This window comes from Scheffersomyces amazonensis (assembly GCF_036850825.1).
Source record: "Scheffersomyces amazonensis strain UFMG-HMD-26.3 chromosome Unknown RJT21scaffold_6, whole genome shotgun sequence".
In the NCBI taxonomy this organism is placed as follows: Eukaryota; Fungi; Ascomycota; class Pichiomycetes; order Serinales; family Debaryomycetaceae; genus Scheffersomyces; species Scheffersomyces amazonensis.
The window spans coordinates 192,598-218,030 of record NW_027042746.1 but is presented as its reverse complement, the minus strand read 5'-3'; the positions used below and the strand labels follow the sequence as shown (position 1 = coordinate 218,030).

The 25,433-nt window shown below is 29.8% G+C and overlaps 17 protein-coding genes across 17 annotated transcripts; 12 read left to right on the top strand and 5 right to left on the bottom strand. All coding sequences in view use genetic code 12, as the record gives it.

The window, feature by feature from the left end:
* Window positions 1-53: 53 nt before the first annotated feature.
* RJT21DRAFT_122142 (uncharacterized protein) lies at window positions 54-1,200 on the top strand. The gene has a single exon (XM_064882305.1). It carries the CDS (start codon window positions 91-93, stop codon window positions 1,123-1,125), a length of 1,035 nt encoding a protein of 344 aa, XP_064736637.1. The 5' UTR covers window positions 54-90; the 3' UTR covers window positions 1,126-1,200.
* Window positions 1,201-1,287: 87 nt separating this feature from the next.
* RJT21DRAFT_122141 (U4/U6-U5 snRNP complex subunit) lies at window positions 1,288-2,865 on the top strand. The gene has a single exon (XM_064882304.1). It carries the CDS (start codon window positions 1,330-1,332, stop codon window positions 2,788-2,790), a length of 1,461 nt encoding a protein of 486 aa, XP_064736636.1. The 5' UTR covers window positions 1,288-1,329; the 3' UTR covers window positions 2,791-2,865.
* A 7-nt stretch (window positions 2,866-2,872) lies between these two features.
* RJT21DRAFT_49054 (uncharacterized protein) lies at window positions 2,873-4,906 on the top strand. Its single transcript, XM_064884804.1, has one exon. The coding sequence runs from the start codon at window positions 2,955-2,957 to the stop codon at window positions 4,884-4,886; it is 1,932 nt and encodes a 643-aa protein (XP_064736635.1). The 5' UTR covers window positions 2,873-2,954; the 3' UTR covers window positions 4,887-4,906.
* Window positions 4,907-4,925: 19 nt separating this feature from the next.
* On the bottom strand, window positions 4,926-5,951 carry RJT21DRAFT_440 (E1 ubiquitin-activating protein; the record flags this gene model as incomplete). The annotated part of the gene is made up of 1 exon (XM_064884562.1): window positions 4,926-5,951. The coding sequence occupies one exon, from the start codon at window positions 5,949-5,951 to the stop codon at window positions 4,926-4,928; it is 1,026 nt and encodes a 341-aa protein (XP_064736634.1).
* Window positions 5,952-6,973: 1,022 nt separating this feature from the next.
* Window positions 6,974-8,100, top strand: NUO1 (Nuo1p). The gene has a single exon (XM_064884802.1). It carries the CDS (start codon window positions 7,038-7,040, stop codon window positions 7,653-7,655), a length of 618 nt encoding a protein of 205 aa, XP_064736633.1. The 5' UTR covers window positions 6,974-7,037; the 3' UTR covers window positions 7,656-8,100.
* Window positions 8,069-10,932, top strand: RJT21DRAFT_122135 (uncharacterized protein). The gene has a single exon (XM_064882303.1). It carries the CDS (start codon window positions 8,126-8,128, stop codon window positions 10,703-10,705), a length of 2,580 nt encoding a protein of 859 aa, XP_064736632.1. The 5' UTR covers window positions 8,069-8,125; the 3' UTR covers window positions 10,706-10,932.
* On the top strand, window positions 10,878-11,857 carry RJT21DRAFT_49010 (uncharacterized protein). Its single transcript, XM_064884801.1, has one exon. The coding sequence runs from the start codon at window positions 10,982-10,984 to the stop codon at window positions 11,750-11,752; it is 771 nt and encodes a 256-aa protein (XP_064736631.1). The 5' UTR covers window positions 10,878-10,981; the 3' UTR covers window positions 11,753-11,857.
* A 1-nt stretch (window position 11,858) lies between these two features.
* On the top strand, window positions 11,859-13,007 carry RJT21DRAFT_49009 (putative ATP-dependent kinase). The gene has a single exon (XM_064884800.1). It carries the CDS (start codon window positions 11,934-11,936, stop codon window positions 12,804-12,806), a length of 873 nt encoding a protein of 290 aa, XP_064736630.1. The 5' UTR covers window positions 11,859-11,933; the 3' UTR covers window positions 12,807-13,007.
* RJT21DRAFT_49008 (uncharacterized protein) lies at window positions 13,008-14,462 on the top strand. Its single transcript, XM_064884799.1, has one exon. The coding sequence runs from the start codon at window positions 13,209-13,211 to the stop codon at window positions 14,196-14,198; it is 990 nt and encodes a 329-aa protein (XP_064736629.1). The 5' UTR covers window positions 13,008-13,208; the 3' UTR covers window positions 14,199-14,462.
* On the bottom strand, window positions 14,234-15,304 carry RJT21DRAFT_49043 (uncharacterized protein). Its single transcript, XM_064884803.1, has 2 exons — window positions 15,207-15,304; window positions 14,234-15,141 (listed from the first exon to the last, which is right to left on the bottom strand). Exons 1-2 carry the CDS (start codon window positions 15,210-15,212, stop codon window positions 14,269-14,271), a joined length of 879 nt encoding a protein of 292 aa, XP_064736628.1. The 5' UTR covers window positions 15,213-15,304; the 3' UTR covers window positions 14,234-14,268.
* Window positions 15,305-15,338: 34 nt separating this feature from the next.
* On the top strand, window positions 15,339-16,220 carry RJT21DRAFT_122132 (ubiquinone biosynthesis protein). The gene has a single exon (XM_064882302.1). It carries the CDS (start codon window positions 15,398-15,400, stop codon window positions 16,148-16,150), a length of 753 nt encoding a protein of 250 aa, XP_064736627.1. The 5' UTR covers window positions 15,339-15,397; the 3' UTR covers window positions 16,151-16,220.
* YKE2 (tubulin-binding prefolding complex subunit) lies at window positions 16,218-16,745 on the bottom strand. Its single transcript, XM_064884798.1, has one exon. It carries the CDS (start codon window positions 16,634-16,636, stop codon window positions 16,286-16,288), a length of 351 nt encoding a protein of 116 aa, XP_064736626.1. The 5' UTR covers window positions 16,637-16,745; the 3' UTR covers window positions 16,218-16,285.
* A 310-nt stretch (window positions 16,746-17,055) lies between these two features.
* On the bottom strand, window positions 17,056-17,910 carry RJT21DRAFT_115510 (uncharacterized protein; the record flags this gene model as incomplete). The annotated part of the gene is made up of 1 exon (XM_064880353.1): window positions 17,056-17,910. One exon carries the CDS (start codon window positions 17,908-17,910, stop codon window positions 17,056-17,058), a length of 855 nt encoding a protein of 284 aa, XP_064736625.1.
* Window positions 17,911-18,772: 862 nt separating this feature from the next.
* Window positions 18,773-19,303, bottom strand: RJT21DRAFT_88201 (uncharacterized protein; the record flags this gene model as incomplete). Its single annotated transcript, XM_064885558.1, has 1 exon — window positions 18,773-19,303. The coding sequence occupies one exon, from the start codon at window positions 19,301-19,303 to the stop codon at window positions 18,773-18,775; it is 531 nt and encodes a 176-aa protein (XP_064736624.1).
* A 1,657-nt stretch (window positions 19,304-20,960) lies between these two features.
* Window positions 20,961-22,911, top strand: RJT21DRAFT_108602 (general amino acid permease AGP1). The gene has a single exon (XM_064879879.1). The coding sequence runs from the start codon at window positions 21,072-21,074 to the stop codon at window positions 22,815-22,817; it is 1,746 nt and encodes a 581-aa protein (XP_064736623.1). The 5' UTR covers window positions 20,961-21,071; the 3' UTR covers window positions 22,818-22,911.
* An 11-nt stretch (window positions 22,912-22,922) lies between these two features.
* RJT21DRAFT_49001 (uncharacterized protein) lies at window positions 22,923-24,670 on the top strand. Its single transcript, XM_064884797.1, has one exon. The coding sequence runs from the start codon at window positions 23,028-23,030 to the stop codon at window positions 24,312-24,314; it is 1,287 nt and encodes a 428-aa protein (XP_064736622.1). The 5' UTR covers window positions 22,923-23,027; the 3' UTR covers window positions 24,315-24,670.
* RJT21DRAFT_133330 (uncharacterized protein) lies at window positions 24,461-25,430 on the top strand (the record flags this gene model as incomplete). The annotated part of the gene is made up of 1 exon (XM_064883189.1): window positions 24,461-25,430. The coding sequence occupies one exon, from the start codon at window positions 24,461-24,463 to the stop codon at window positions 25,199-25,201; it is 741 nt and encodes a 246-aa protein (XP_064736621.1). The 3' UTR covers window positions 25,202-25,430.
* Between the last annotated feature and the right edge of the window lie 3 nt (window positions 25,431-25,433).

Sequence of the window (25,433 nt, the reverse complement as noted above, 5' to 3'; positions counted from 1 at the left end):
TTTGTTTGTTTGAAAGGGCTCCAATTTATTTTCAAAAATGTCTTCAGCCGTATTTTATTTATTCAGATTATAAAACAAGCTACTATTAACATGACCCAAGATAGCGAACACAATCCGATTGTGGTTGGATTAGATGAATTACAAAATGGAATTGATTATGACATATTACAAAAAGCATTTGGTCCCGACTCACTAGGAATTATTTTAGTAAAAGATTTACCCCAGCATTTTCATAAGTTGAGATTAGAAGTTTTACAGAGTGCTTCTGTATTGGCTAATTTACCTGAGGAAGATCTAAATATTTTAGAATCAGAGGAATCCATATGGTTAACTGGTTGGTCATGTGGAAAGGAGAAATTAGCATCTAGTGGTAAACCAGATTTTAATAAAGGATCATTTTATGTTAATTGTGCATTTCATAATGATTCCTCATTAGAGGGCCCATTACCAGAATTAGTGGAAAGATTTCAAGATTATAAGGCATATACAACTCCAAATCTATGGCCTAAAGCGAATGCAGGGTTGGAATCATTTGAAAGTAATTTAAAAGAGCTTTGTAACTTTATAATTGATGTTGCTGGGTCAGTAGCAGCCAATTGTGATAAATACATCAAACTGGTTTATGAGAGCTATTCAAGTGATTTTTTACAAAGAGTAGTGAGAGATTCAACGTGTACTAAAGCTAGACTATTGCATTATTTCCCATCAAAACAAGCTCAATCTAATTCAATTAAAGGAGAAGATGATTGGTGTGGAGAACATCTAGATCATTCATGTTTGACTGGCCTAACATCTGCATTGTTTATTGATGAATCTAAGGGTCTCACATATAACTTAGATAAATCTCCTGATGAATTACTGGGATTATATATTCGTGATAGAAATAATAATGTTGTTAAAGTCAATATTCCTCCCGATTGTCTTGCATTTCAAAGTGGATCAACATTACAAGAAGTTTCTAAAGGTGGATTTAAGGCAGTTCCTCATTATGTTAAAGGAACTTCTTTACCTAGTATAGCCAGGAATACATTGGCTGTGTTTTGCCAACCGGATTTGGATGAACCAGTCAATGAAAATGAGAATTTTGCTGAATATTCAAATAGAATTCTTAAAGGAAACCATTAGTTAGATTTATTACTTATATATTATTATTTATTACTTATATATTATTTTATTAATGTACAATTTAACGTAGTACAAGTTTATCCGTCAAAGTTCGTATGCAAAATAAATATAAGGCTGAAAAATAAATATAGCGGAAAATAAAAAAAAACTAGTTGGAAGATTTCACCACATACGTTAAAGACACACAAGAATTACTATCAAATTATGGATACTGATAGTATACCAGTAGTCAATGATCCCCGAAACTTTCAGAATGATATAGATATAAATAATATACCGACATCTGATGAAGATGTGAGGGTTCAATTAAGGAAATTAGGTGAGCCAATAACATACTTTGGAGAGAAGGCATCAGACAGAAGACAAAGATTAATTAAGATTGTACGTGAATTACCAAGAGAAGTAACGGCATTCGATTACGAGATTGAAGGAAATGAAGAAATAGATGACATTGAAGATGAAGAAGATGAAGATGAAGAAGATTATTTTACACCAGGAACTCAAGATTTATATGAAGCCAGAATAGATATTCTTAAATTTTCATTAAATAAGGCAGCTAAGAGGAATACAGATTTAAAAGTTCAAGCAAGAAATCAAGATTTAATTAAAGTATTAAAACATAGAAGACAAATTAATGAAACTCTAGAAAAAATTGAATTATTTGGAACTCAAACAATCCCAAGAAATACAAGAGCATTATCATCAGTTAGATTTTCAAAGGATAACAATTATATTGCTACAGGTTCATGGGATGGATCTATTACAGTTCTTAACAGTTCAGATTTATCAATAAAAGCTTCACATGATGTGAAATATCATACAGATAAGATTAGTGGTCTAGATTGGGATATTTATTCTGACAGTAATTTATTGCTTTCTGGAGGTGGAGAAGGAAATATCTATGCATGGAAAATAGTTGATGATGATGATGAAAAAGGTGGTAGTAAACTAATACCTCAGATTTCAATCAGTCATGCTCATGATAATAGAATAACAAAGACTTTATTTCATCCTAATGCAAAATATTTTGCATCATTATCATTTGATCAAACATGGAAATTATGGGATATCAATAGACCAGAGACAGAATTAATTCAACAAGAAGGTCATTCTCAAGAAGTTTTTGCAGGATCTTTTCATCCTGATGGTAGTTTATTAGCTACAGGAGGTTTAGATGCTATCGGTAGACTTTGGGATTTAAGATCTGGTAGATCTATTGCTACAATTCAAGGACACATAAAAGGTATCTATGCAATGGACTGGTCATGGAATGGATATCATCTTGCTACTGGTAGTGGAGATTTCTCAATTAAGATTTGGGATATTCGAAAACTTGATCATCTGAATTCCGAATTATTTTCTGTTCCTATTCATAAAAAAATAGTAAGTGATATTAGATTTTTTAATAGAAGACAAATTGATACCTTAAGTAAAGAAGTTAGTGGAGAATTTAATGAGAATCCTCAAGTATTAGATTCTAATGGTACATTCTTAGTAACATCATCTTATGATGGAACTCTTGCTATAGTATCATGTGATAACTGGGTAAGAGTTAAAACTCTTTTAGGACATAATGATAAAGTAATGAGTTGTGATATAAGTGGAGATGGTAATAAAATCGTTAGTAGTGGATGGGATAGATCTGTAAAATTATGGAGTTTATAGAAAAAAAACAAAATGTACTAATAGAGAGCGCAAAATAATTCCCGAACAAAATATACGAGTAAATGTATTTCGAAGATATCTGAATATCTTAAGTAACGACTTTTATTAGTAATAGGTTTAAGCATACGAAATTGAAATTGAAATTGAAATTGAAATTAATAAATATGAATCTCTTAAAGATTTTAGATGGAACTCCTGAACCTCCAATTATAGAGTTGGATTTAGAAACAATTAATGAAAGTGGTGATTATCATTTACCAACTCCAATGTATGAATTTCAAAAGGAATTAACAGATCAAATTGTTTCATTACATTATCCTGATATATTAAAATATTGTGAAACCAATGATAGTAAAGATTTAATTGTTAAATCATTAGAAATTTGTATTAACAATTGTATGCTTGTTAGTACTCATCCATATTTATTAATTAATCATTATATGCCAAAAAATTTAACTCAAAAGGATATGCCAAATAAATTAGCTGATACAAGTGGTAAATTTAATGTTCTTAAAGATTTAATTAATGTAATTATTCTGAATAGTCCATCAAAAACAAAAAATATAGCTATTGTTATGAATAATAATATGAAATTTTTAGATTTAGTTGATGCTTTATTATTAGGATGTAATGGTAATAAAAATGTTAAAAGATATTCTGGTAATAATGTTCAAAGAGAATCTAAAAAGCAAAATAAAAATAGTGATAGTAATACAACAATTCATTTATTACCTCATGATGGATTAGTTCAAAGAGATTCAGAACAATTATCAACTATAAAATTTGATACTATTATTGTATTTGATGGTTATGTTGATACAGAACATGAATTTATAAAACAAATAAGATCTCAAAATCGAAGAGGTGAAGCTATAATAATAAGATTAGTTCCTATGAAAACAATAGAACATTGTAAAGTTTATTATTCAAAAGATTCTGATAAGAAAGATTATTTATATAAATTAATTTCATCTATTGTATGTTTAAGAGATTATATTGGAAATTTACCACCAGATATTTTCCCAATTTATAATCAAAAACTTACATTTTTATCATCAAAATTCTTTGATGAAGTATTTAGAACAAGTACAAGAAGTAATTTCCCACCTTGGCCATTACCTGATTTACCAAAAATTCCTAAATTTTCTGCAATTGATGTTGAAAGTTCTTTACTAACTGAAGTTCATTATCATTATACTCCTTATGATTCTACAGATTTAATTAATATAAATGGAGAAGAAAAAGCAAGAGATATTAAACCATCATATTATGATTCAAAAAGATTACAACTGGATTATGTAACTAATCCTTTAAAAAATTCATATAATCAATTAATTGGTATTCATTCTACTAGTGATACAGCTGGTGTTAATAATACATCTATATTAACTCATAAATTAATTATGCATTTAAGTTATGCTTATTTAGCTATGCAAAGATGTGAAGAAGAATATAATGGATATATTAAATTTAATGAACAAGAATCTCAAGCTAGATTAGGACGAAGAGAAGATCCTCTAAAGAAAACCATATCTAATATATATGATGATATAGATCATGCAGAAGCTCGTATAAATTCAGCTAACAAACGAGTTTTAAAAAAATTAGAAGAAATTGATAAAGTTAAATTAAGGATAAATGAAATTGAAGAATTACTTGAAAAATTTAGTGATAAAAATGAAATTAAAGATGAAAAAACTTTAAATTTTATAAAGAATCAATTAGAAATATGGGATCTTCAAAGAAAAACAAAGGAATTAATTCATAAAATAAGTTCTAAAAATGAAGAAAAGAATTTCATATTAAAAGAATATAATAATTCTAAACAATCTATTGAAGATTCAGAGAAAAAAATTGAAGAGATAAAAATTGAAATAAAAGAAAATAAAAGAAAATATGATACAGCTATTGATGAAGGAGATATTGAAGATAAAACTTTTGAAGAGAAAAAGCAAGCATTAATTGAACAAACTAAAGAAGAAAGAATACGAAATGAAGCATTAAAAATTAAATTAAATAGTTCATTACGATTCTTAAGAGATACTTCTCATTTAAAGAAAAGAAAAGGTAGAGGACTTACACCAAATTCTAGGTAAATTAACTTCTATTTGTATTATTATTTAGTTATTTACAAACTATAAAGAATATATTGGCATTTCAGATTTAATGGAATCTAAAATTAACACATTATTTATAGGACTTTCCTTCTGACTTAAAAATTGAATTACATCTTGAGCTAAAGTTCCTCCAATTATTGCAGCTACAGGAGAAAATTCAGTAAATGCTTGTTTACTAAATATATTGAGATATTCTTCAGTTATAATAGTAGAAGGAATTCCAAATGATTCACATACTGAAATTGCAGTAGATTTTAATAAATTTATGTCAATATCATCTTCTACATTTATAGGTTTAGGTATTTCAAACAAGGCAAATATTAATGGCAAAGCTGCTGATAACCTTTTCATTTGTCGTTTATTCAATTGATTAGGCAATTGTTTAGATTTGAATATTTCCAGAATAGGATTATATTCATCAAGAATTGTTATTATTTCCTTTTTATCTGTTTCATTATATGATACATTTGTTATGGTTTTAACTCTATTTATTTTAGTATCTGGTTTTCTTGGAATATTACCAACATCCTTTTCTGATGTGGCAGTATGCTTTATTAGATCTGTTATAATATATCCATTTAATCCATGACCACCTGTAGCATATAATGGGATATTTAATTCTCTAGTTTTAGAATTTAATTCAAATAATTGAGATTTATCAAGTTCAGTAGCAATTATTAAATCAAATTGTTTAAGATATTGAGAATCGGAAATAACTTTAGTTAATGAAGATGTATCGATTGTTAAATTAACTCGATTATTTAATTCTTTAATCTTTTCAATAACTAAAGGTAATTTCAATTGATTAACTATAGATTCATCATTTGGTAAAAAGAATTGTGCACCAAAATCTTCTTCTTTAACTTTAGAATCATCAAGAATTGTAATTGAATTTAATCCTCCTAATACTAAATTCTTTATAATCTCTCCACCAATTGCTCCTAAATTTATTAATAAGATTTTAGCTGATCGTAATCTTAATTGAGTAGCCATACCCCAAAGACGTATTTGTCTATCATATAAGGCGATTTCCTCTACAAACATATTAAGTTAGTAATATATTCAATACCATAATTATGACATAACTTCCTTATAGATGTTTCAATACATACCAGCCGTTAATGTCTCATCAATACCAGTAGTCATTGCTTCTCAGAATTACTAGTTAATTTCTACTTGTTCATATACAAAGTGGTTAACTGAAATAGTCCACTTGGTGTATTGATTTTTCATATTTTTCGGTGCGCAATGCTGTATGTCTTCATTGTAACAAATAGATGCAAGACTCTATACTTAAGGAAGAATATATAGGAGGATAATATTGGACACAGAGTAGTACCACTCAAAAGCATAGACAAACAATTAAGAAAGAATAATTTCCAGATTGTTTAATCATTTAGTTATTATTTAACGTATTCTAGTTCAGAATTAATGCTGAGCGACTCGAGTTGTTTTATCTCACAGTGAAGGGTGATGAATGAAGTGATACAAAACACTATCAGGCTGTAAATGTACTCATATTCCACTTGTATAGTGATCAATTACTAAACTGCTGAACTATTCCAATACACATTGCACCCAATACATATAAATTCCAATGGTTGCGAAACAAAAAAGAACACCCTAAAGTCATATTACTTAATTAACGTACAAGTCAGTCTAAGGCCCAAATGGGTATATGAGTTATTTTAATAAACACAGATTAGATACTTAACTTAGAAGTTACAAAAAATAACTATAAAAGACAACCTATATGAACTGAAAGAAAGCCTATTCTGTTCAAGTTGTACACAAAAAACTTGTACAAAAGAAGCAACACTATTGATAAGTCAAATTAGTCAAGTTAGTGAAATTAGTCAAGTTAGTGAAATTAGTCAAATTACCAAACAGTTAGAATGTCATAATATACGAATTACTCAAAAGTTGGATTTAATGTAAAACTTCCAAGCAAGGAGGTAAAGGTAGAAGTAGAGGAGGTAGTGGATAAGGCGTGTACCAACCAGACAATTATGCCCCTTCGCACTACCTTTTTCGAATTTTAGTTTTCCAATCAAAGTGTGAGAATTGTTAATGAAGAAACGAAAGATTTTAAACTGAGAGATAACTGATATTAATTGAATTATACCAAGTATGTCATATACGGATAGTACATTACCGGTGAGATCCGATCCACCACAAGGAGATTATGAATTAATTGATGTGGATCCTCATTTTAAAAGAGTTGTTGGATACTTTAGAGGTTCTGATTATGCAGCTTGGGGTGCAGCTACTGTTGGTATGCCATTAGCTTTACAAGCTTGGGAAAGATTAGAACCTGCTGCAGGATCTCTTAAAGCTCCAGGTAAAGTTCCAGCTGGAGCCTTAAGAACTGCTACTTTATTAGGATTTTTAGGGGGATTTTATTTAGCTTATTCAAGATCATCACAAAGATTCCTTGGATGGTCAGAAAATGCTAGAGAAGTTAAAAAGGATAGATATGAAATAAAAAAATTATTATCACAAGGAAAATTACCATATCATGAAAATGAATCTGTATTAGATGATAGATTAAAGGATGTTGCTAATAGAAATTCTCAATATTCTTTTACACTTTTAGCTATTTTTCCATGGTTTAATATTGCTCATCATCCATATCATGGAGTTAGCATTCAAAAATATTATGTTAATAGACCAGGTGAAGAAGAATGGGGATTCAATTTAAAACCATATGAAGAAATTAAAGCTAAATATGCTAAGAAAATTGAATAATCAAAACTAATGAAAAGTCCAATTGACACAATTCCATGTAATATAAATTAACGAAGGTACGACGGTTATTATATTTACCAGGTATTCTTTTTAATATGAATATGAATATGAATAATATGATGACCCTTGCATTTTCCCATAGACAAACAAACAATATCAATAACAACCATTCATTTACATTTCCATTTACATTTTCCTTCTATTTCATATTAGAGTTAGAATATGCTATTATGCCTAAGCTATTACAGACTCAATATTTATTCTCTAAATACTATTTACGTAAGGTTTCATATACTTATTATAATAAAATCCATTGCATCGTTTTATTTCTTTAATTTATTGTAGACCCACACCGCAATACATTTGGAACTTGGTTTGTTTACAAACACCAAAAAATTTAAACCCCAAACCAAAACAAAAATACTATCCACAATAAACATACTAAGAATTAAAGATTAAATAGGTTACTAATGTCAGAAGAACCTGATTACTCATCCTTACCATTAGACCAACGGTTGGTTCATAAAGTATGGAAAGTAAGATTAGAAGCATATGATGAACTAAGTAAATTATTTGAAAATTCTCGTAATGAAAATGATGAAATTTTTCAAGAATTTAATAATAGACCAGAACTTTTAAAACAATTTATAACTGATAGTAATGTTGTAGCTCAAGAAAATGCTATTAATTCACTTGTTAATTATTTAAAATATGGTGGAACCATTAATAATGTGGCAAGATTAAAATCAATTGGTATTATAACTTCAATTATTGAAAAGGGTTTAAGTTCAAATCGTAAAAATACTAAAGAATATTCAATTGAATCATTATTATTAATGATTGAAATTTCAAAAGATCCAAATAGTTTAATTGAAGATTTTATTCCAACTTTTTCAAATAGATTACCAAAATTAGTTTCTGGTTCAGTTCAAGGTTTAAATACAATAATTAGTAATTTTGGTTGTCAAATTATTCTGCCTAGATTAATTATTCCTGCTTTACCTAAATTATTTGCTCATGCTGATAGAAATGTAAGATCAGAAACTACTCAATTAACAGTAGAATTATATAAATGGATGGGAGATAATTTATCAACAATATTATTCCCCGATTTAAAACCTATACAACAAAAGGATCTTACAAAAGCATTTGAAGCTGTAACTGGAACTGTACCAGAACAAAAAAGATTGACTAGAGAACAAGAATTAGAAAGAAGAAGATTAGAAGAAGCAGCAGCTGCTGCAGCAGCTGCTCAATCAGCTAATGGTGCTACTGATATTATTATGACAGATGCTGATCTTCCAACTATATCTAATCATTCTACATCTTCCTTTGATCCTTTTGATTTAGTCGAACCTGTTGAAATATTATCCAAATTACCTAATGATTTTGAATCCCGATTATCATCTTCTAAATGGAAAGATAGAGTTGAAGTACTTGAAGAAGTTCATATAATTTTAGATAAAGCAGTCAAATTAGTTACTAATGATGATTATTCTCAAATTATCCGATTATTTGCCAAATGTATGAAAGATGCTAATATTCAAGTTGTACAATTAGCAGCTAATTGTATAGAATATATAAGTAATGGTCTTAAAAAGAATTTCCACAGATATCAACATTTAGTATTACCTCCAATAATTGATAGATTAAAAGAAAAGAAAGCATCAGTTGCAACTGCCTTAGCAAATGCTTTGGATTCTATCTTTAGATCATCTAGTTTAAGTGATATTTTAGATGATACACTTAATGGTTTAAAACTGAAGATTCCTCAAAATAAAATTTCTTCAGCTAATTATTTACAAAGATGTTTAGCTGCTACTACTGTACCTCCAACAAGTAATGAAATAGATTCAATTATGCAAGTTGGTGTAAAATTATTAAGTGAATCTCAAGAACCTATAAGACAAGCATCAACCGAAATGATAGGTACTTTAATGAAAATAACTGGTCAAAGAGAACTTGCAGGATTCCTTGAGAAAGTTGATGATAATAGAAAATCAAAAATAACTGCCTTTTATGAATCTGTTCAAGTTAATGCCACATCAAAAAGTTCAACATCTTCTAATTCCAATTCAACTATTTCAAAAAGATCTCAAATACCGCCTCTTAATTCTGGTACAATTAAAAGAACAAGACCACCAGTATCTGCTCCAACATCTATACCTGCCAAAAGAGGGGCAAGTTCACCTGTTAAAAGAGTTGATGATACACCTAAATCATCTACTATTGGAAGAGGATTAACTGGAAGATCATTAGCATCTTCATCTATAAGTAATTTACCACACCCTCAATCTCATGTAAATCCTCCTTTACCTAAACAAACCTTTGAAACTTTTAGTAATCAAGATAAAGAAGAATTAATAAATCTTCGAAAGGAGAAGGAAGAATCCATTATTCAAAGAGAAAGAGATGCCAAAAGAATTAAACAAGGAGAAGAAGATAATTATGTATTAAAACAAGAAATATTAAATCTTCAATCAAAATTAGATAGTTTACAAAAGGATTTAGCTAATAATAATCGAATGTTAAAGCAGAAGGATCAACAAATTACTCGATTGAATCATGATCTTGAAGATGCAAAATTAAAGATACGAGATCTGGAACAAAAAATTGAAATAATAAAACTTCAACAAACAAATAAGCAATCAACATTTTCAGGAGGATTATATTCAGGAACTAGTCAAATGACATTTTCATCACCATCAACCACTTCAAGACCAATATCGTATATTTCACCTGAAAAAACAAGAATAACATCAGGAGAATTAAGTTCAGAAGTTAAAAGATTATCACTTGATGGAGGAGAAACTTCTAATACAAATATAAATACCAGTAGAGAAAATTCCTATCTTACTAGATCAAATAATTTTAATAGAATTTCATCTTCTCAACCTTTTGGTTATACAAGTTCAATAGATTCTCCTATGGAAATTGAAGCTGATTGGAAGCGAGCAGCAGAAGTAACATCTCAATTAAAGGCTAGAATTGAAAAAATGAAAGCAAGAAATCGTAATAATAATAATACCCCTACTAATGAAATTACTTAGATATCTCTTTCTTACTTCAGTTCCTGTACTATACCATATATAATTATATATTTAACATTTACTTCTTCACTGATTTAATTATTTACACCCATTTTTTTTTACACCCAATGCAAAAGCCCGGTGCGCGATCGCCGTTTACGGATGAAAGAAAAAAAAAAAAAGCTATGGTGAAAAATCATTAGGCTGAAAAACTTGACTAGTAAGAGTCATTGAGCAGCTAATAGCAATAGTAATATAAGTAACAGGAACTATAGCAGTAACAATAACTATATAACGATGTCAACATCTAAACTAAGAATTCTTGTTCCAGTGAAAAGGGTAATTGACTTTGCCATTAAACCTAGAATTAATAAGACTCAAACAGGAGTTGAAACTAAAGGAGTTAAATTTAGTATTAATCCATTCTGTGATATTGCTCTTGAAGAATCTATAAGAATTAGAGAAGGTAATAAAGATTTAGTAGAAAAGATTCATGCTGTTTCTATTGGACCAACTAAAGCTCAAGATGTTTTACGAGTAGCTTTAGCAAAAGGTGCTGATACAAGTACTTTAATTGATGTTGGAGAAGAAGAAGTTGAACCATTAAGCGTTGCAAAATTATTACAAAAAGTGGTTGAAAAAGAGAATTCAAATTTGATTATATTAGGTAAACAAGCCATTGATGATGATTCAAATCAAACAGGACAAATGCTTGCCGGATTATTAAATTGGCCTCAAGCAACAAATGCATCTAAAGTTGAAATAGATGGTGATAATGTTACAGTAACTCGTGAAGTTGATGGAGGTTCAGATACTTTAAGAGCTAAATTACCATTAGTAATTACTACTGATTTAAGATTAAATGATCCAAGATATGCTTCATTACCAAATGTTATGAAAGCAAAGAAAAAACCCTTGGAAAAATTATCAGCTAGTGATTTAGGTATAGAAATTACTAAAAGATTAGAAACTTTAAAAGTCGAAGAACCTCCAGTTAGACAAGCCGGTGTTAAAGTAGAATCTGTCGATGAATTGATTTCAAAGTTAAAGGATTTAAAGGCTATATGAACTAATGACAATCAATCTCTAATATTTAAATCTATATAATTAAGTATATATAATTAAGTATATATATATAATCAAGAACTAGTAATTTTTCACTACGCACTTTAAAAATTTTAGTCATAGTGCTTCCCCGGAAATTTATATAGACATATACAGATAATAGTGAAAAATTGCACATTATATTATGAGTTCAATATCTATATCAATCGAGTATTTAAAAAGTAGTATAGATGAATATGACTTTAAAAAGCAGAAGAAACCAATTATCATAGGATTATCTGGTCCTCAAGGTTCGGGGAAATCATATTTGGCTGAACATCTCACTAAGCAATTGCAAACTACTTATGAACACCTTAATTTTGTACAATTTCTGATGGATGACTTATATCTTAAACATGTAGATCAAGTTAAATTGAATGATTCTGATAATCTTTTACTTCGAGGTAGAGGTTTACCAGGAACTCATGATATTAATATTGGGGTAAAGATATTTGATCAATTAATTAATTCGCATAATAATAATGAAGATTTTCCTATAATAATACCTACTTATGATAAATCTGCTTTTAATGGTGAAGGAGATAGATTTGATTCATCCAATTGGAAAATAATTGATAAACCAGTAGATGTAATAATCTTTGAAGGATGGTTTAATGGATTTGAACCTCTCGATGAAGATCAATTGAGATTAAGCTACTTAACATCAGAACCTAGTGGAATAGTTCAACATCACAAATTATATCATTTGGAACAGATTAATGAATCATTGAAACAATACCAAGCCATATGGAAATTATTTGACAAATTCATCTTCATTCATACCACTGATATTAATAATGTCTATACTTGGAGAATTCAACAAGAACATGCATTGATTAAATTAACAGGAAGAGGAATGACTGATGATAAAATTGTAAAGTTTGTGGATAGATATATGCCAATGTATCATTTATATTATGAAAGAATGTGCGATAAGGGTGTAGTGAAAACTACGGGTAATAATTTAAGATTGAGTATTGATATTGAGAGGAATATTACTAAGAGTACCATAATTTAAGGCTAATATAATTAACCTATGAAATAATAGTTTATAAATCTTGGAAGTATTTGACAATCTCTGTTATTTAGTATGTCTTTAACGTGTGATATTTAACTAGAAGTCCTTATTTAGATATATAGCAAAACCTACAAAATTATAAAATTCAAACATTGTATTTCCCTATTAGACCAAGACGCCTGTACGATATTGAAATAAAGTTTTGAATAAAGTCATATATACAAATTCGTATAGAAGTAGTAGAAGTAAAATAGATTGCAGTTGCAACTTATTCGGCAATTGCCATAACCTGCAAAAATAATCAAAACTGTAAATCCGGCCTTAAGTAAGATTAGACCCCATAAAGCCTAAAGGATCAAGCTAAAGGGAACAGGTTAGGGTATCTCGAAATTACCAACCAGAATGCCAATTGCTCTAGAATCTGAAAATGACATAAGGGAACAACGTCATTGGTTTGTGAGGTTAATTAATTGTATTAGAATTTATAATATTCCCCTTTTAAATTTTATTATCATTAGTATATTAGGATCATTCTTAATTAAATTAATGACCAAATATACTAATTTATATATGAAAAGTTCATTAATTACTATAATAGTAACTAATTTAGTATTATATGGTATAAGTGAAAGTTTAGCTCAAAGTATTTTAAGTTATAAACCAAATCAACCTGGTATAAGCTTTCGATTTAATCCTAATGCACCATCAGTTGGACTTTCATTTAATTCTAATGATTTAATAAATAGAGGTAATCTTAATCAATTAGATACAAGAGATATTGGATCTACAGGATTTAATGTTTATAGAGATGAGGAAGAAGCTGTTGATCTTGGTAACGTGGAAGTAAATTCAAGGAACGCCACTGATAATATTAGTATTGATGAAGAAGGCGTTGAACGATTTATTGAATACTTACAGAATGATAATGAATCAATAGAAGATAATAATTTTAATAATTTTGGAGATTTACCATCTCCTATAGTGGAATTAACTTATTATCAATTTAATAGATTAGCAGGATTTATGTGTTGGGGGTTTATAATGGCATTTATTCAATGTTGGTGGTATAAATTTCTCCAAATATATTCAACTGATCCTAAATTTATTGAAGTTTTACGAAAAGTATTAACTGATCAATTATGCTTCTCTCCAATATCTTTATTTTCATTTTTCACTTATGGTACAATTGTTTTAGAAAATGGTACTTGGGATCAAGCAAAAATCAAATTATCTAAGATATATTTAAAAACTCTTTTAATTAATTATTCAGTATGGTTTCCAGTTCAATTCTTTAATTTTTTAATTGTTCCACGTAATTTTCAAGTACCTTTTAGTTCTTCAGTATCAGTTCTTTGGAATTGTTTCTTATCTATGAGAAATTCAAACAGTTAGACATTTTACATATTTATTTAGGGTAGGTAATAAAACAAAGATAAATCCATTAAAGTATTAATTTTATTTTCTATATATACATTCCCGAATTAGAAAATCCATTTAATTTTCTAACTTTTTCACTAACTGCCTTAACATATTCATGCTGTTTAATAGAATCTGGTAACAATATTGAACCAAGAACAAATGCACTATCAACAATTGAATCACTACTAGATTTTTCAAATCCTGAATGACCTTCCAGATCTAACACCAAAGTTAATACTGAAACTTGTTCAAGTTTATTCAATTGTGATACAATTGCACCCGATATACCTGTTATAAAATGTGGAGGTTTAAGATATGGGATTGCCTCGAGGATTTGTGATTGTTCTTCATCACTTTTATCAGTACTCTTATGTGAATTAACAATCAATTTATTAATTGTACTATTATTATTCAAACTACATGGAGCCAATACTATCCATTGATTTTTAATTAAAGGAATAAATTTTTCTGTAATTGCCTTTGCAATTAAATTAAAAGTAATTATATTACTAAAGCGAGGTATAACAATACTAATAACTGAATTAGTTCCTGAAGTATGAAGTTTAATATCAATTTTTCCAAGGATATTAGTTTCAAATCGATTGACTCTATTAGCAGAATATAATTGTTCAATAATATTATAATCTTCAGCATCTTCTTCATCTAAACCTTCTCTTGATGGTGATTGAGTTACTGAAAGGTCATATATGATTTGTATAGAACCCACAATTTTAGTAGATTCAAATGAATCCAGTAATACAGAAAGAGTTGATGGAGATATCACTACATAATCAATTGATTTAATATCTTCCACCAATTCTACAACAATTATAGGTTTAGGAAATGGCTTTGTAATTGTATCTTCTTCTGCATCCAACGTATGACGAGGAGCCTTATACTCCCCCAATGGTTTTATCTAAAAGCAAAACTTGTTAGTATTCATTACAATAATCAATAATAGTTACTCAATGATATACTTACCAACATTATACAATACTAATACTCCTTAATGGTGGTTATTGCAATCGTATAGATTATTGCCACTGTGAAAATTCAAAATCCTACCAAGTAATTTTTTTTTGCACTCGCAGTTAAAAGAAAAAATATATCGTATCATTCTAATTAATCTATACGATACAATGGTAAAGAACTAAGTATCAACCATATTAATAATGATAAGAACAGGAATTAGGGCAAGTAGAAGTGTTGTATCAAGACCATTGACGTTTGTAAGGTCATATCAATCTAAAGATCATACCATTTCCAATGGAGAATCATTAGAACTGAAGATATTAACTAAATCATTAGAATTTGTTCCAACTTATGGATTTAATAGTACATGTATTACTAAAGCAATAAGAGAATTAAATTATCCTGATTCATTACTGTCAATAATTAATACTGATGGTTCAAGTCCTGAATTTAAATTAGTTTCTTATTGGTTAAGTCATCTGAGAAAGATTTTAGAAGATCATGCAAAGGATCCTCAAAGTAAAGAATTTCATTCATTAACTAATCAATATGAAAGAGTTGGATATTTAATTAAAAAGAGATTAGAATTAAATGAACCTATAATTAAACATTTAACATATGGTATTTCTCAATTAATTGTACCATATAATATTACTAAATCAATGGAAGAATTACATAATTTAAGTGATGATATTGCCTTTTATGCTGGTGATGAATCTAATGATTTTGCATGGTATAGTAAACGTATGGGAATTTCAACAATTTATGTTACTTCTGAATTATATCAATTAACAGATACAAGTTCTAATTTTAAAAATACTAAGAAATTTGTTGATGAAAAAGTTTCTCACTTCCAAGGTTTAGGTTCTGCTTATAATGATGTAGAACAATGGAGTGCTTTCAATGCCATTAGTTTAATAAATTTGATTAAATCTCAATTAGTTAGAGGATGATTACTGCAAAAATTAAACTCAAGATACATACATATATATACATATAGATATATATTAATGAATAAAGATACTTTGTACATATTAAACTCTATAATACACTGATAGGAACGATACAATGAGGGATATGCCCAATTATTATTGTTCAATTTGAGCTCTCAAAGCTAATAATTTATCTCTGGTAGCTTCCATTGCCTTTTCTTCTTCAGTAATCTTTGTCTCTACTCTCTTAATTTCATCTTGAATAAATTCAATTCTCTTACTGACATTTAACTTAGCTTCTGCATATTCTTGAGGTATTAAAATAGGTCCAGTTAACTTATATATTTTAGATTCATCATTTAAATTTTCAAATTCTGTTAATACTATTTTATTCTCTTGAAATTGGGTTTCAAGTTTAGACCTCACAGCTATATATTCATTTACATTTTGTTGTTGTTCATTGAATGCCAATGATAACTCTTCAAACTGTTTCTTTGGATCAGACATCTTATGTGGTTCTTATAATTAACTGAACTGAATGTGACACTGTTAAAGGTATTTGTTAAAGTGTTGATCAGATTTTTTTTTTTTGGTAGAGATCGGTGCGAGTCGCAATCGCTAACAGATGGAAAGGGAATACAGAAATTAATGATAATTAAATATTATTATCTATATAAATAAACATAATTAAGAGAATAGAGTTTGAGAAGGATTAATAAAAACATGCATACCTATACAAGCCGAACAAAAGAAAACAAACCAAAGAGAAATTACCAAAAAATAGAGTAAACCAATAAACCAAACATGAAAGAGAAAATTAAAACCAACCAATCCTAAATGTGATGCAGTGAATGAATGAATGAGTGAATGAGTGAATGAATGGAGTATGGAACCGTATAATGCAGTTAAAGAATCACCGATGGACGTTATTTAGGGAAAATATCCTCATCTTCTTCATTTACTATAATTTCAGTGACATGAACTTTATACCTTCTATTATTGGAATCACCACCATAAGCTTGCATTTCTTCATAATCATCTTCATCATCATCATCATCACTCAATTCGTCATCCATATGATCTTCATCATATTCATTGCCTATAGTGTTACGATTATTTATAATATCCATATCGATATCTTCATTTGTTTGACGAGTAGCCTTATCTTCTTCTTCTTCATCATCATCAATTATAGCGCTATCACTTCCAGGTCTAAGGAAATTAGGCCTTGGAGGATGATATGAAGTATGTCTTCTTACAGAATTATTGTTCAGTGGTATTTGTTGTTGACTAATGCAATTGGATGAATCAGAAGGAGTTATTGATTTAGATTTAGAAATAGACCGTGACCTAGATTTAGAAAAGGACATTTCTCGAACTTTACGTTCTTGAGCTAATGATTTAGATTGTTGATAAGGTGTTGCAAATAAATCTTGATTAAATAGGAATCCTTGACACTCTCGTAATGAAATAATATTATATGAACTAGCTGAATCACTATAAAAATTTGGAGCTTCGTAAACAGAAAAGTTTTCATTTTGAATCATAGATTGTGATAAGAATGAATTTCTTCTAAACCAGGGGGATGAAGTAGAAACAAAATGAGAATTCCTTCTTTTAACTATGGTAGGTTCAGGTCGGGATGAAGCGGAATCTTCCTTAACTTGCAGAGGAGATCTTAGCTTAGGAGACATGGAAGTAGTGGATGTAGTTGAACTTGATGAAGATGAAGACTTTCTACTTCTTATTTTAGGGCTATAATAAGGCCGCGAAACTTCCATCTTTTTAATAATAATAATAAATTCCCTAATTATTTTGGTATGCTATAAAGTTGTTATGCCTTTTGTTATTAATTCTATCAATAGTAGTTATGCCAGCGGACGCAAAAAGGGGGAACAATCTGAGCGTGGAGCAATCACAGCTTTACACTGAATTACTAATGAAGTATAGTTATAAACTTATTGGGTATCAATATGAAATTTATATATAATATATATATATGTAATATATATAATATTACTTGAGTAATGATATAGTAGTTAATTAATTATTTCTGCTAGCTCTCTTGTGATAACCAGATGAAATCCTATTTTTGGGTTGGCAAGTGATATGACTAAAAGAGAGACACTTTCCTGCATACGTAATTGGGAACTTGCACACGAACTTTGGGGAAGAGGGTGCCACAATTAGAGAGGCTGGAACTGCTGATAACTAGTTGATAATTAGTACATAGTATAAGAATTTATGAATGTATATATATATATATATAAATAAGTATTATTGATCCAGCTGGGCATTAACTAGTATAGATATCAGAACTATAAATAATAAATGTTAAACACTACAATGCGTTTCAATTATGTTTCAAATTCGTTCATTTCGTAAATCTATTTACAATAAAAGAGATGGTTAAATACCATCATTCTGTAGTATGAAGGCTGAAAACTAATCCCATTAGTATAATCAGTCACTATAAGTAATAAGCTAAGTGGAAACAATAGTAATTTTTTTTAAAAAAACTACTAATTCTCGTAAAGTCGTAAAATAATGCAATTCTGTAAATTCGCTATAGTGAATTATAGCAAAATGAAGTAAATAAATTAATTAATATCAGGAGGACAAAATCAGTTAAACCTTAGATTATTAGCTATTTTCAACTTTCCAACCTTTGGCTTGTTGTAACCTATTCATAACATATTTTAAGCCCTCTCTTGTATTATTAATATTGGATGAAAATCTTCTATGACTCCATTCTTCAATTCTTTGTTTGAATCCAATTAAATTTGATGAAAACTTAACTTTCCCTTCTACCAAAGTTTTACTTCCTTCCGAAGACGAGTATTTCAAGTATTCTTCAACCTTTATGAATTTCCTATGATCAACATTGGCACTATAGGTGAGAAGTGTATTGGATTTAGGATTAGTAACTGATTTCTCAATAATCCATGAGTCAAGATTTGATCCTAAGAATGGTTTAATAAATTGGGGTAATCTTCCTCTTTTTACAACAAGTCTAGTAACTCTTAAACATCCATCTTTATCAATATATTGTTCGATAGTATCAGTACTTAAAACATGTTTAGCATATGGGTTGGGATACCTATTGAAATAAGCCAAACTAGCTGTTTGGAAGTCATGATTATATTCATGAGTGGTTTCATAAAATAACACCATATTTATAATTGATATTTAGGGTTCGATAAGGTTGTCAAGTATTATTCGTCAATTATCTTAAAATTAGCAGTAATTTATTGCAAAGCAAAAATTTAATGGTTTAAACTATTGCAAATTACCTACTAATGATCACTTACTTGAAAGTGAAATCCCTTACAAATGAAAAGGTATTTAATAAATTGTGAACTTAGCCAATTACTGGAGATTGCTTAATAATTTTGAAAACTTTTTTGTCAGTTCAGTCGTGTACAGTTCGCTAAAATTTGGAGGACTATACGGATTTAATTTTTTCAGACGATAGCCCCGACCATTTTTGGTCTGATGATCAGTGCGAAGGAATTTATTACCAGTTCGGTATTAGGAATTGTACGGTTCTTAAATTACGGGTTTTGTGGGGTACTCCGGAAGTAGAGGATGCTTATATGTGGTATTTCTCAAACCATTGTCCCTTCTCTTATATTTTAGAGGAACCCAAAAGTACCTTATTAAAGAGGATAAATAAAATAAATCGAGATTCTTCCCCATAAAAAAGGGACCAGGAGGCACTAGTAAAATTTCGCAAACTAATTACTGTATATATTTGCATCTATTTATTGACATTATTTATACTCTAGCCATCAAATGCAACTGCTTAATTATCTAGTTAGAATTTAGCAGGCTTATCTCAACAATTTTTGGATCTCTTAGTTTTATTAATCCCGTTAAACTGTTACTAAAATGATTCTCCGAGTTTCAGGCACCTCAACCCAATTATATTAATGTAGTTCAACTAACAATTTTTTCACTTTGTATTGTATCTCCTACTACATTCCTTAAACAATCAGTACGATAAAGCTGATCCAATTGGACTCCGCAAGAGTCCGTTAATTATTTTAGAACAGGTTTCACAATGAAGAATAAATTGCTGCCCCACTATGTCAATCACGCTATACTAAGAAAATTTAGGAGAATTTTCAGTTCAACCTAAAATGCCGTAACCGCAAATCGGCCGCAAATTAAAGCGCAAAACTAAGAATTTGTCTGCGGCGTTTGCTTAGCTAATTTGCGTTTTAACAATAACCAATACTATTTAATTACCATTCTTATATTTGACATAGGCATCACCCTGTCATTATATTTAAATATATCGGTTCGGTTCACTTTAACCTCGACATGAATATCTCCCGATTCCTTAGTGGTCATCATTCAAGGGCCCCAAGATCTATCTTGGCAAAGTACCTCGATATTGTGATTCTTGCGAAGTTATTTTTTGCATTATACATTACACATTACACTGCCCATTAGCTTCGGCTGGAGTGGGGCATATTAATATAGGAAAATTTTTCTATTAATATTATGAAGTCTTCTTTCTTTATTCTTCTCGCTTGGTTTTACCTCATAAGAATTCTTTGAAATTGCCGCGCAGAGCACAATAAGAAAAAGAAAAAAATTGGTGCAAAATCCAAAGCGTCATAGGAAACGCAACTTATCCAAGAAGAAATCTTTCACTAACAAAGTACACTGCAGGTAAAAAATAGTGTCCAGGAATCAAGGACTAATAATATTTAAATTATAACGGAATGATACAATAACTAATTTTATATTATCTTAAACTCATCGCTTTCCGGACTAGTTTAATTCCTTTTATTCTCGTAAAATATTTCTCTTTTATAAGCTCCAGTTTCCTCATTTTACCCCATATTTTTCATCAAGCATATACTTATCAAGAATTTCCGTTGCATTTTATCTTATTTATTTATTTATTACATCGTTCTCTTAAACAAAAGTAATGTCAAGTATTCACGAAAATCAAGCTACTGTAATATCAAGTAATCATGAAAACAAAAATTCTAATTTTGAAAAAGCTTCTATCCTGGAATTAGAATCTCTGTCATCTTTCAATAGAACAAATGATTCGACTACTTCAAGATGGCAAAATTTTAAAGACTCATTCAAAAGAGCTACTCCTACAGAGAAGACTGAAGATTCACTAGATAAATCGATTACAAAAAGGCACTTACGTTTGATGTCTCTCTCCACTGGTTTGGGGACAGGATTACTTGTGGGTGCAGGTGCTAGACTCAGAGCAGCAGGACCCGCTGGTACTTTGATTGGATATGCCATAGTTGGATTTATTATGTTGGTTCCTACTGTTAATTCAGTAAGTGAGTTAAGTATTGCTTACAGTGGTTTACCTGGTGGGTTTCAGTCATATTATGCTAAATTCATAGATGATTCGATTGGATTTGCTTTGGGATGGAACTATGCCTTCCAATGGATTACAGTTATCTCATTAGAATTAGTCACCGCTTCCATGACAATTAAGTTCTGGACTACATCTATTAATCCTGATATCTTTGTAACTATATTCTTCATTATTATAGTTTCTATTAATTTAGCAGGTTCTAAAGGTTATGCTGAAGCTGAATTTATAATGAATTCCATTAAAGTACTTATGTTAACAGGATTTGTTATTTTTGGTCTAGTCATTAATTTAGGTGGTGGCCCTGAAGGATTCATTGGTGGTAGATACTATCATGACCCAGGTGCTATTACTGATTTCAAAGGTGTAGTTTCAGTCTTTGTAACTGGTGCATTTTCGTTAGGAGGTTCTGAATTCATCTCTTTGTCTTGTGCTGAAGTCAAGAATCCTAGAGTTGCTATTAAGTGTGCTTCTAAATTCGTTTACTATAAGGTAATAGTTTTGTTTTTAGGATCATTATGTATGGTTGGTTTATTGGTACCATATACTTCAGATAGATTATTGGGTTCAGGTGGAAGTGCCACTCATGCATCTCCTTATGTAATTGCAGCAGAAATGCATGGGGTTAAGGTTTTACCCCATATTATTAATGCTGTCATCTTAGTTTCGGTTACATCAGTTGCTACTGCTGCCATGTATAGTAGTCCACGTTTAATCCAGTCTTTATCAGAACAGGGATTGGGACCTAAATGGTTGAACTATATAGATAGAAATGGTAGACCTTTACGTGCCTGGTTGCTCACTGTTTTATGCACATTCTTTGCTTATATTGCAGCCTATGATCAAGAGGAAACAGTCTTCACCTGGTTATTATCACTTTCTGCCTTAAGTTTTGTTTTTGTTTGGTTATCTATTTGTATTTGCCATTTAAGATTCAGAGCTTGTTTAAAACATAAAGGAATTTCTTTAAATACTTTGGCATATGTTTCACCTACTGGTGTTATCGGATCGTGGGTTTCTATAATTATTAACACACTTATTCTTATAGGTCAATTTTGGGTCGCTCTTTGGCCAGTTGGAGGAGATGGAAAACCAAGCGTTAATTCCTTCTTTGAAAATTACTTGGCTGTTCCAATGTTCTTGGTTTGTTATATTGGCCATAAATTATACACTAAAAATTGGAAATGGTATAAAAAGATCGATCAAATTGAACTTGACGAAGGTAGAGTAATTTATGACCCAGAGATTTTGGAATTAGAAAACCTCGAACAGAAAGAGAAATTCAGAAAAGCTCCAATATGGAGTAAAGTTTATACAGTTTTATTTGATTAGCTTGAAACTATTCTCAAACAACTCTCAATATATATCTATTCGTCTATATATAGTCGCATGAAAAAAATGACTGCAAAATAAATTTGATGTGCGACAAATTTGAAACATTTACTCTCATGAATCTGTATTTATAAATACGAGTACCCTCACAAGTCATGATAAATAACAACGACATGTCACTGACTTCCTTCGGAAATTTCAGAGTTAAATATGGTGCCCAAATCACATCTCAATTTAACGAAAATTGTTAAGTATCTTGAGGAAATATCAACACAAAAGAAGACAAAGTTCGTTTTAATTACACAATCCAACCATGAAGAATCAGAACTAAGAATTTCTTACTCTTCCCATTTTACAGACGCTCAAATATCTGAAGTTCACAAATTATTATCAACGGAACGCATTCGTATTGTCACTATTCGACCCGTACTAGTTCATGTTGAAGAATTATACATTGATAAGAAAACTACCTCCAATTTAATAAGACAATATCAAGATTTATTCCATTGTATAAATCAAAATACTTGTAAGGAAATTGCAAAAAGATGGATAAAGGTTGCTGAACCTAATAAACAAGCACGATTTCCATATAGAGATCAAAATTCATCCAGACCTCCCTGGTGGCCGGAAACTACTGATCATATTGAACCAGATCATTTAGACAAACGTGGAAGAGTTGAGTTATTAATCCAAATAATAAGAAATAACAAGTTTTATTTAGAGAGTTTAAGAAGCTCTACATCATCCATGAAATTCAAAAGAGAAATCAGCCAACGAATTTTAGACGAGGTTTACTACATTGCCGCATATGAAAGATTATTTTTCAATAAAGATAGACATCTTGACCCAATATTCAAGGAATTAAAACAAAAAGATAAGGTTCAGATAACAAATTATTCCATTATACTTCCAGTCAGTAAACTCAGGGATTCTGTATGTCATGGAACTATCATGGCAAGTAAAATTAAGTTAACTGATATAAATAATAAAGTTTTTGCTTTAAAAAGTGAACATTCCAGTGTGTTGACAACTCCGGAACTGTTATCCAGATCAGTTTCTCCAGAAAACACTCTTGATCAAGGACCAATCTTGGAAGCAAGTGAAAGAGAGAGAAGAGATAGAAATAGAAATAGAAATAGAAAAAGAAAAAGAACCAGAGAATTAGAACCATCTCCAACCCCCTCTCTTCATTCACCAAAAATCAAAAAAGAAAATAATTTTCAATTGCCAGAATTCCAAAAGTCCCCAAGTTATGATTTTGACAATCCTTATTTCTTACAAGATCAGGGAGACCAACAGACCCGTGAAGAATCTCCCTATACTAGTGTGAAATTAGAATTTGACCAAGAAAATCATTTAAATATCTCTTCAACCAATGAAATTCAAGAGACTACACATGATCCACATTTTTATGAGAATGCTTCAGAGGATATATTGTTTCATATAGATCACTATTCGACCGGTAGTTCTGATGGATCTATTGATTTTCATAGTTAAAAAATACATTTTTCTTTTCGCAACAATTTTGAGAGTATAAAAAAGAGGGTTAACAGCGCTTATCGAAATGTAATTTTATATATACTTCTTCTTCTTCTTATTTGTTATTCATCTATATCATAACATCAAATAGCTAGCGAGAATCAATGTCTGCTCAAACTCAAGTTATTGGCAACTTGCCTATTACAGAACCAGCTTCTAGTGAAGAAAACGATAAAGGAAGATCATTATTTCTTAAGCATGTTCAACAATATCCAATTGTAAATTCAACTAAATCGGCTATTTATTCAATTCCTTATACCAAAACGGTAGTTCACGCTGTATCTCCTACTTTGAAAACTTTGAGAGAAATTCAACCAATTAAATTGGCGGTAGATACTGGCGATAGCCTTGCCGATTCTGTTTTGAATCAAGTTGATAAATTTGTTCCAAGTTTAAAGACTCTAGAAGTGAATCATTTGACTGGTCCAATAACTAGACCCATCAATGGTGCCGTGGAAGAAGTTCATAATGTTGTCAACTCAGTTAATACCACTGTTAATGATAAAGTTAATAAAACTTTAGTTGAACCTGTTTCTAAAGCCGCTGAAGATATAAAGGAAAAGATTCATCATACAGTTTATGACGATGCTACTGGTAAATCAATTATTACTACACAAGCTGATGCTTTAGTCGGACCTTTTAATGAAACTTTGGAAAAGTTTATTGATAATCATTTCCCAAAGACAGCAAAAGTAAGCAAAGTTGATGGAAGTAGTGAATTATCTCGTACTGTCAAAATTGTTGCTAATGTCGTTTCTGGTAATAAAGATAAGAGCGGCGAATTAGATGAAGAGAAACCTATCGCGGAACCAATTGCTTCAACAGAAATTACTTCAAACTTATAGGAATTCTGCATGAAATAAAGCTGGTTGTCTTGCATCCTATTTTTTACTTGTTTTTGATATTGACTTTCTTCAATATGATTAATCCTCTATTCTCTAGTTTTTGTATGTAATAATATATAAACCATTTCCTGTTTACGAATATATTCTATTATGTTGCTTCGTCTCTAATACTCTAAGCCCCCTATAGAGTGGTCTGTGATTTTATGAAGGATTAAAAGAGATATGTAATTTA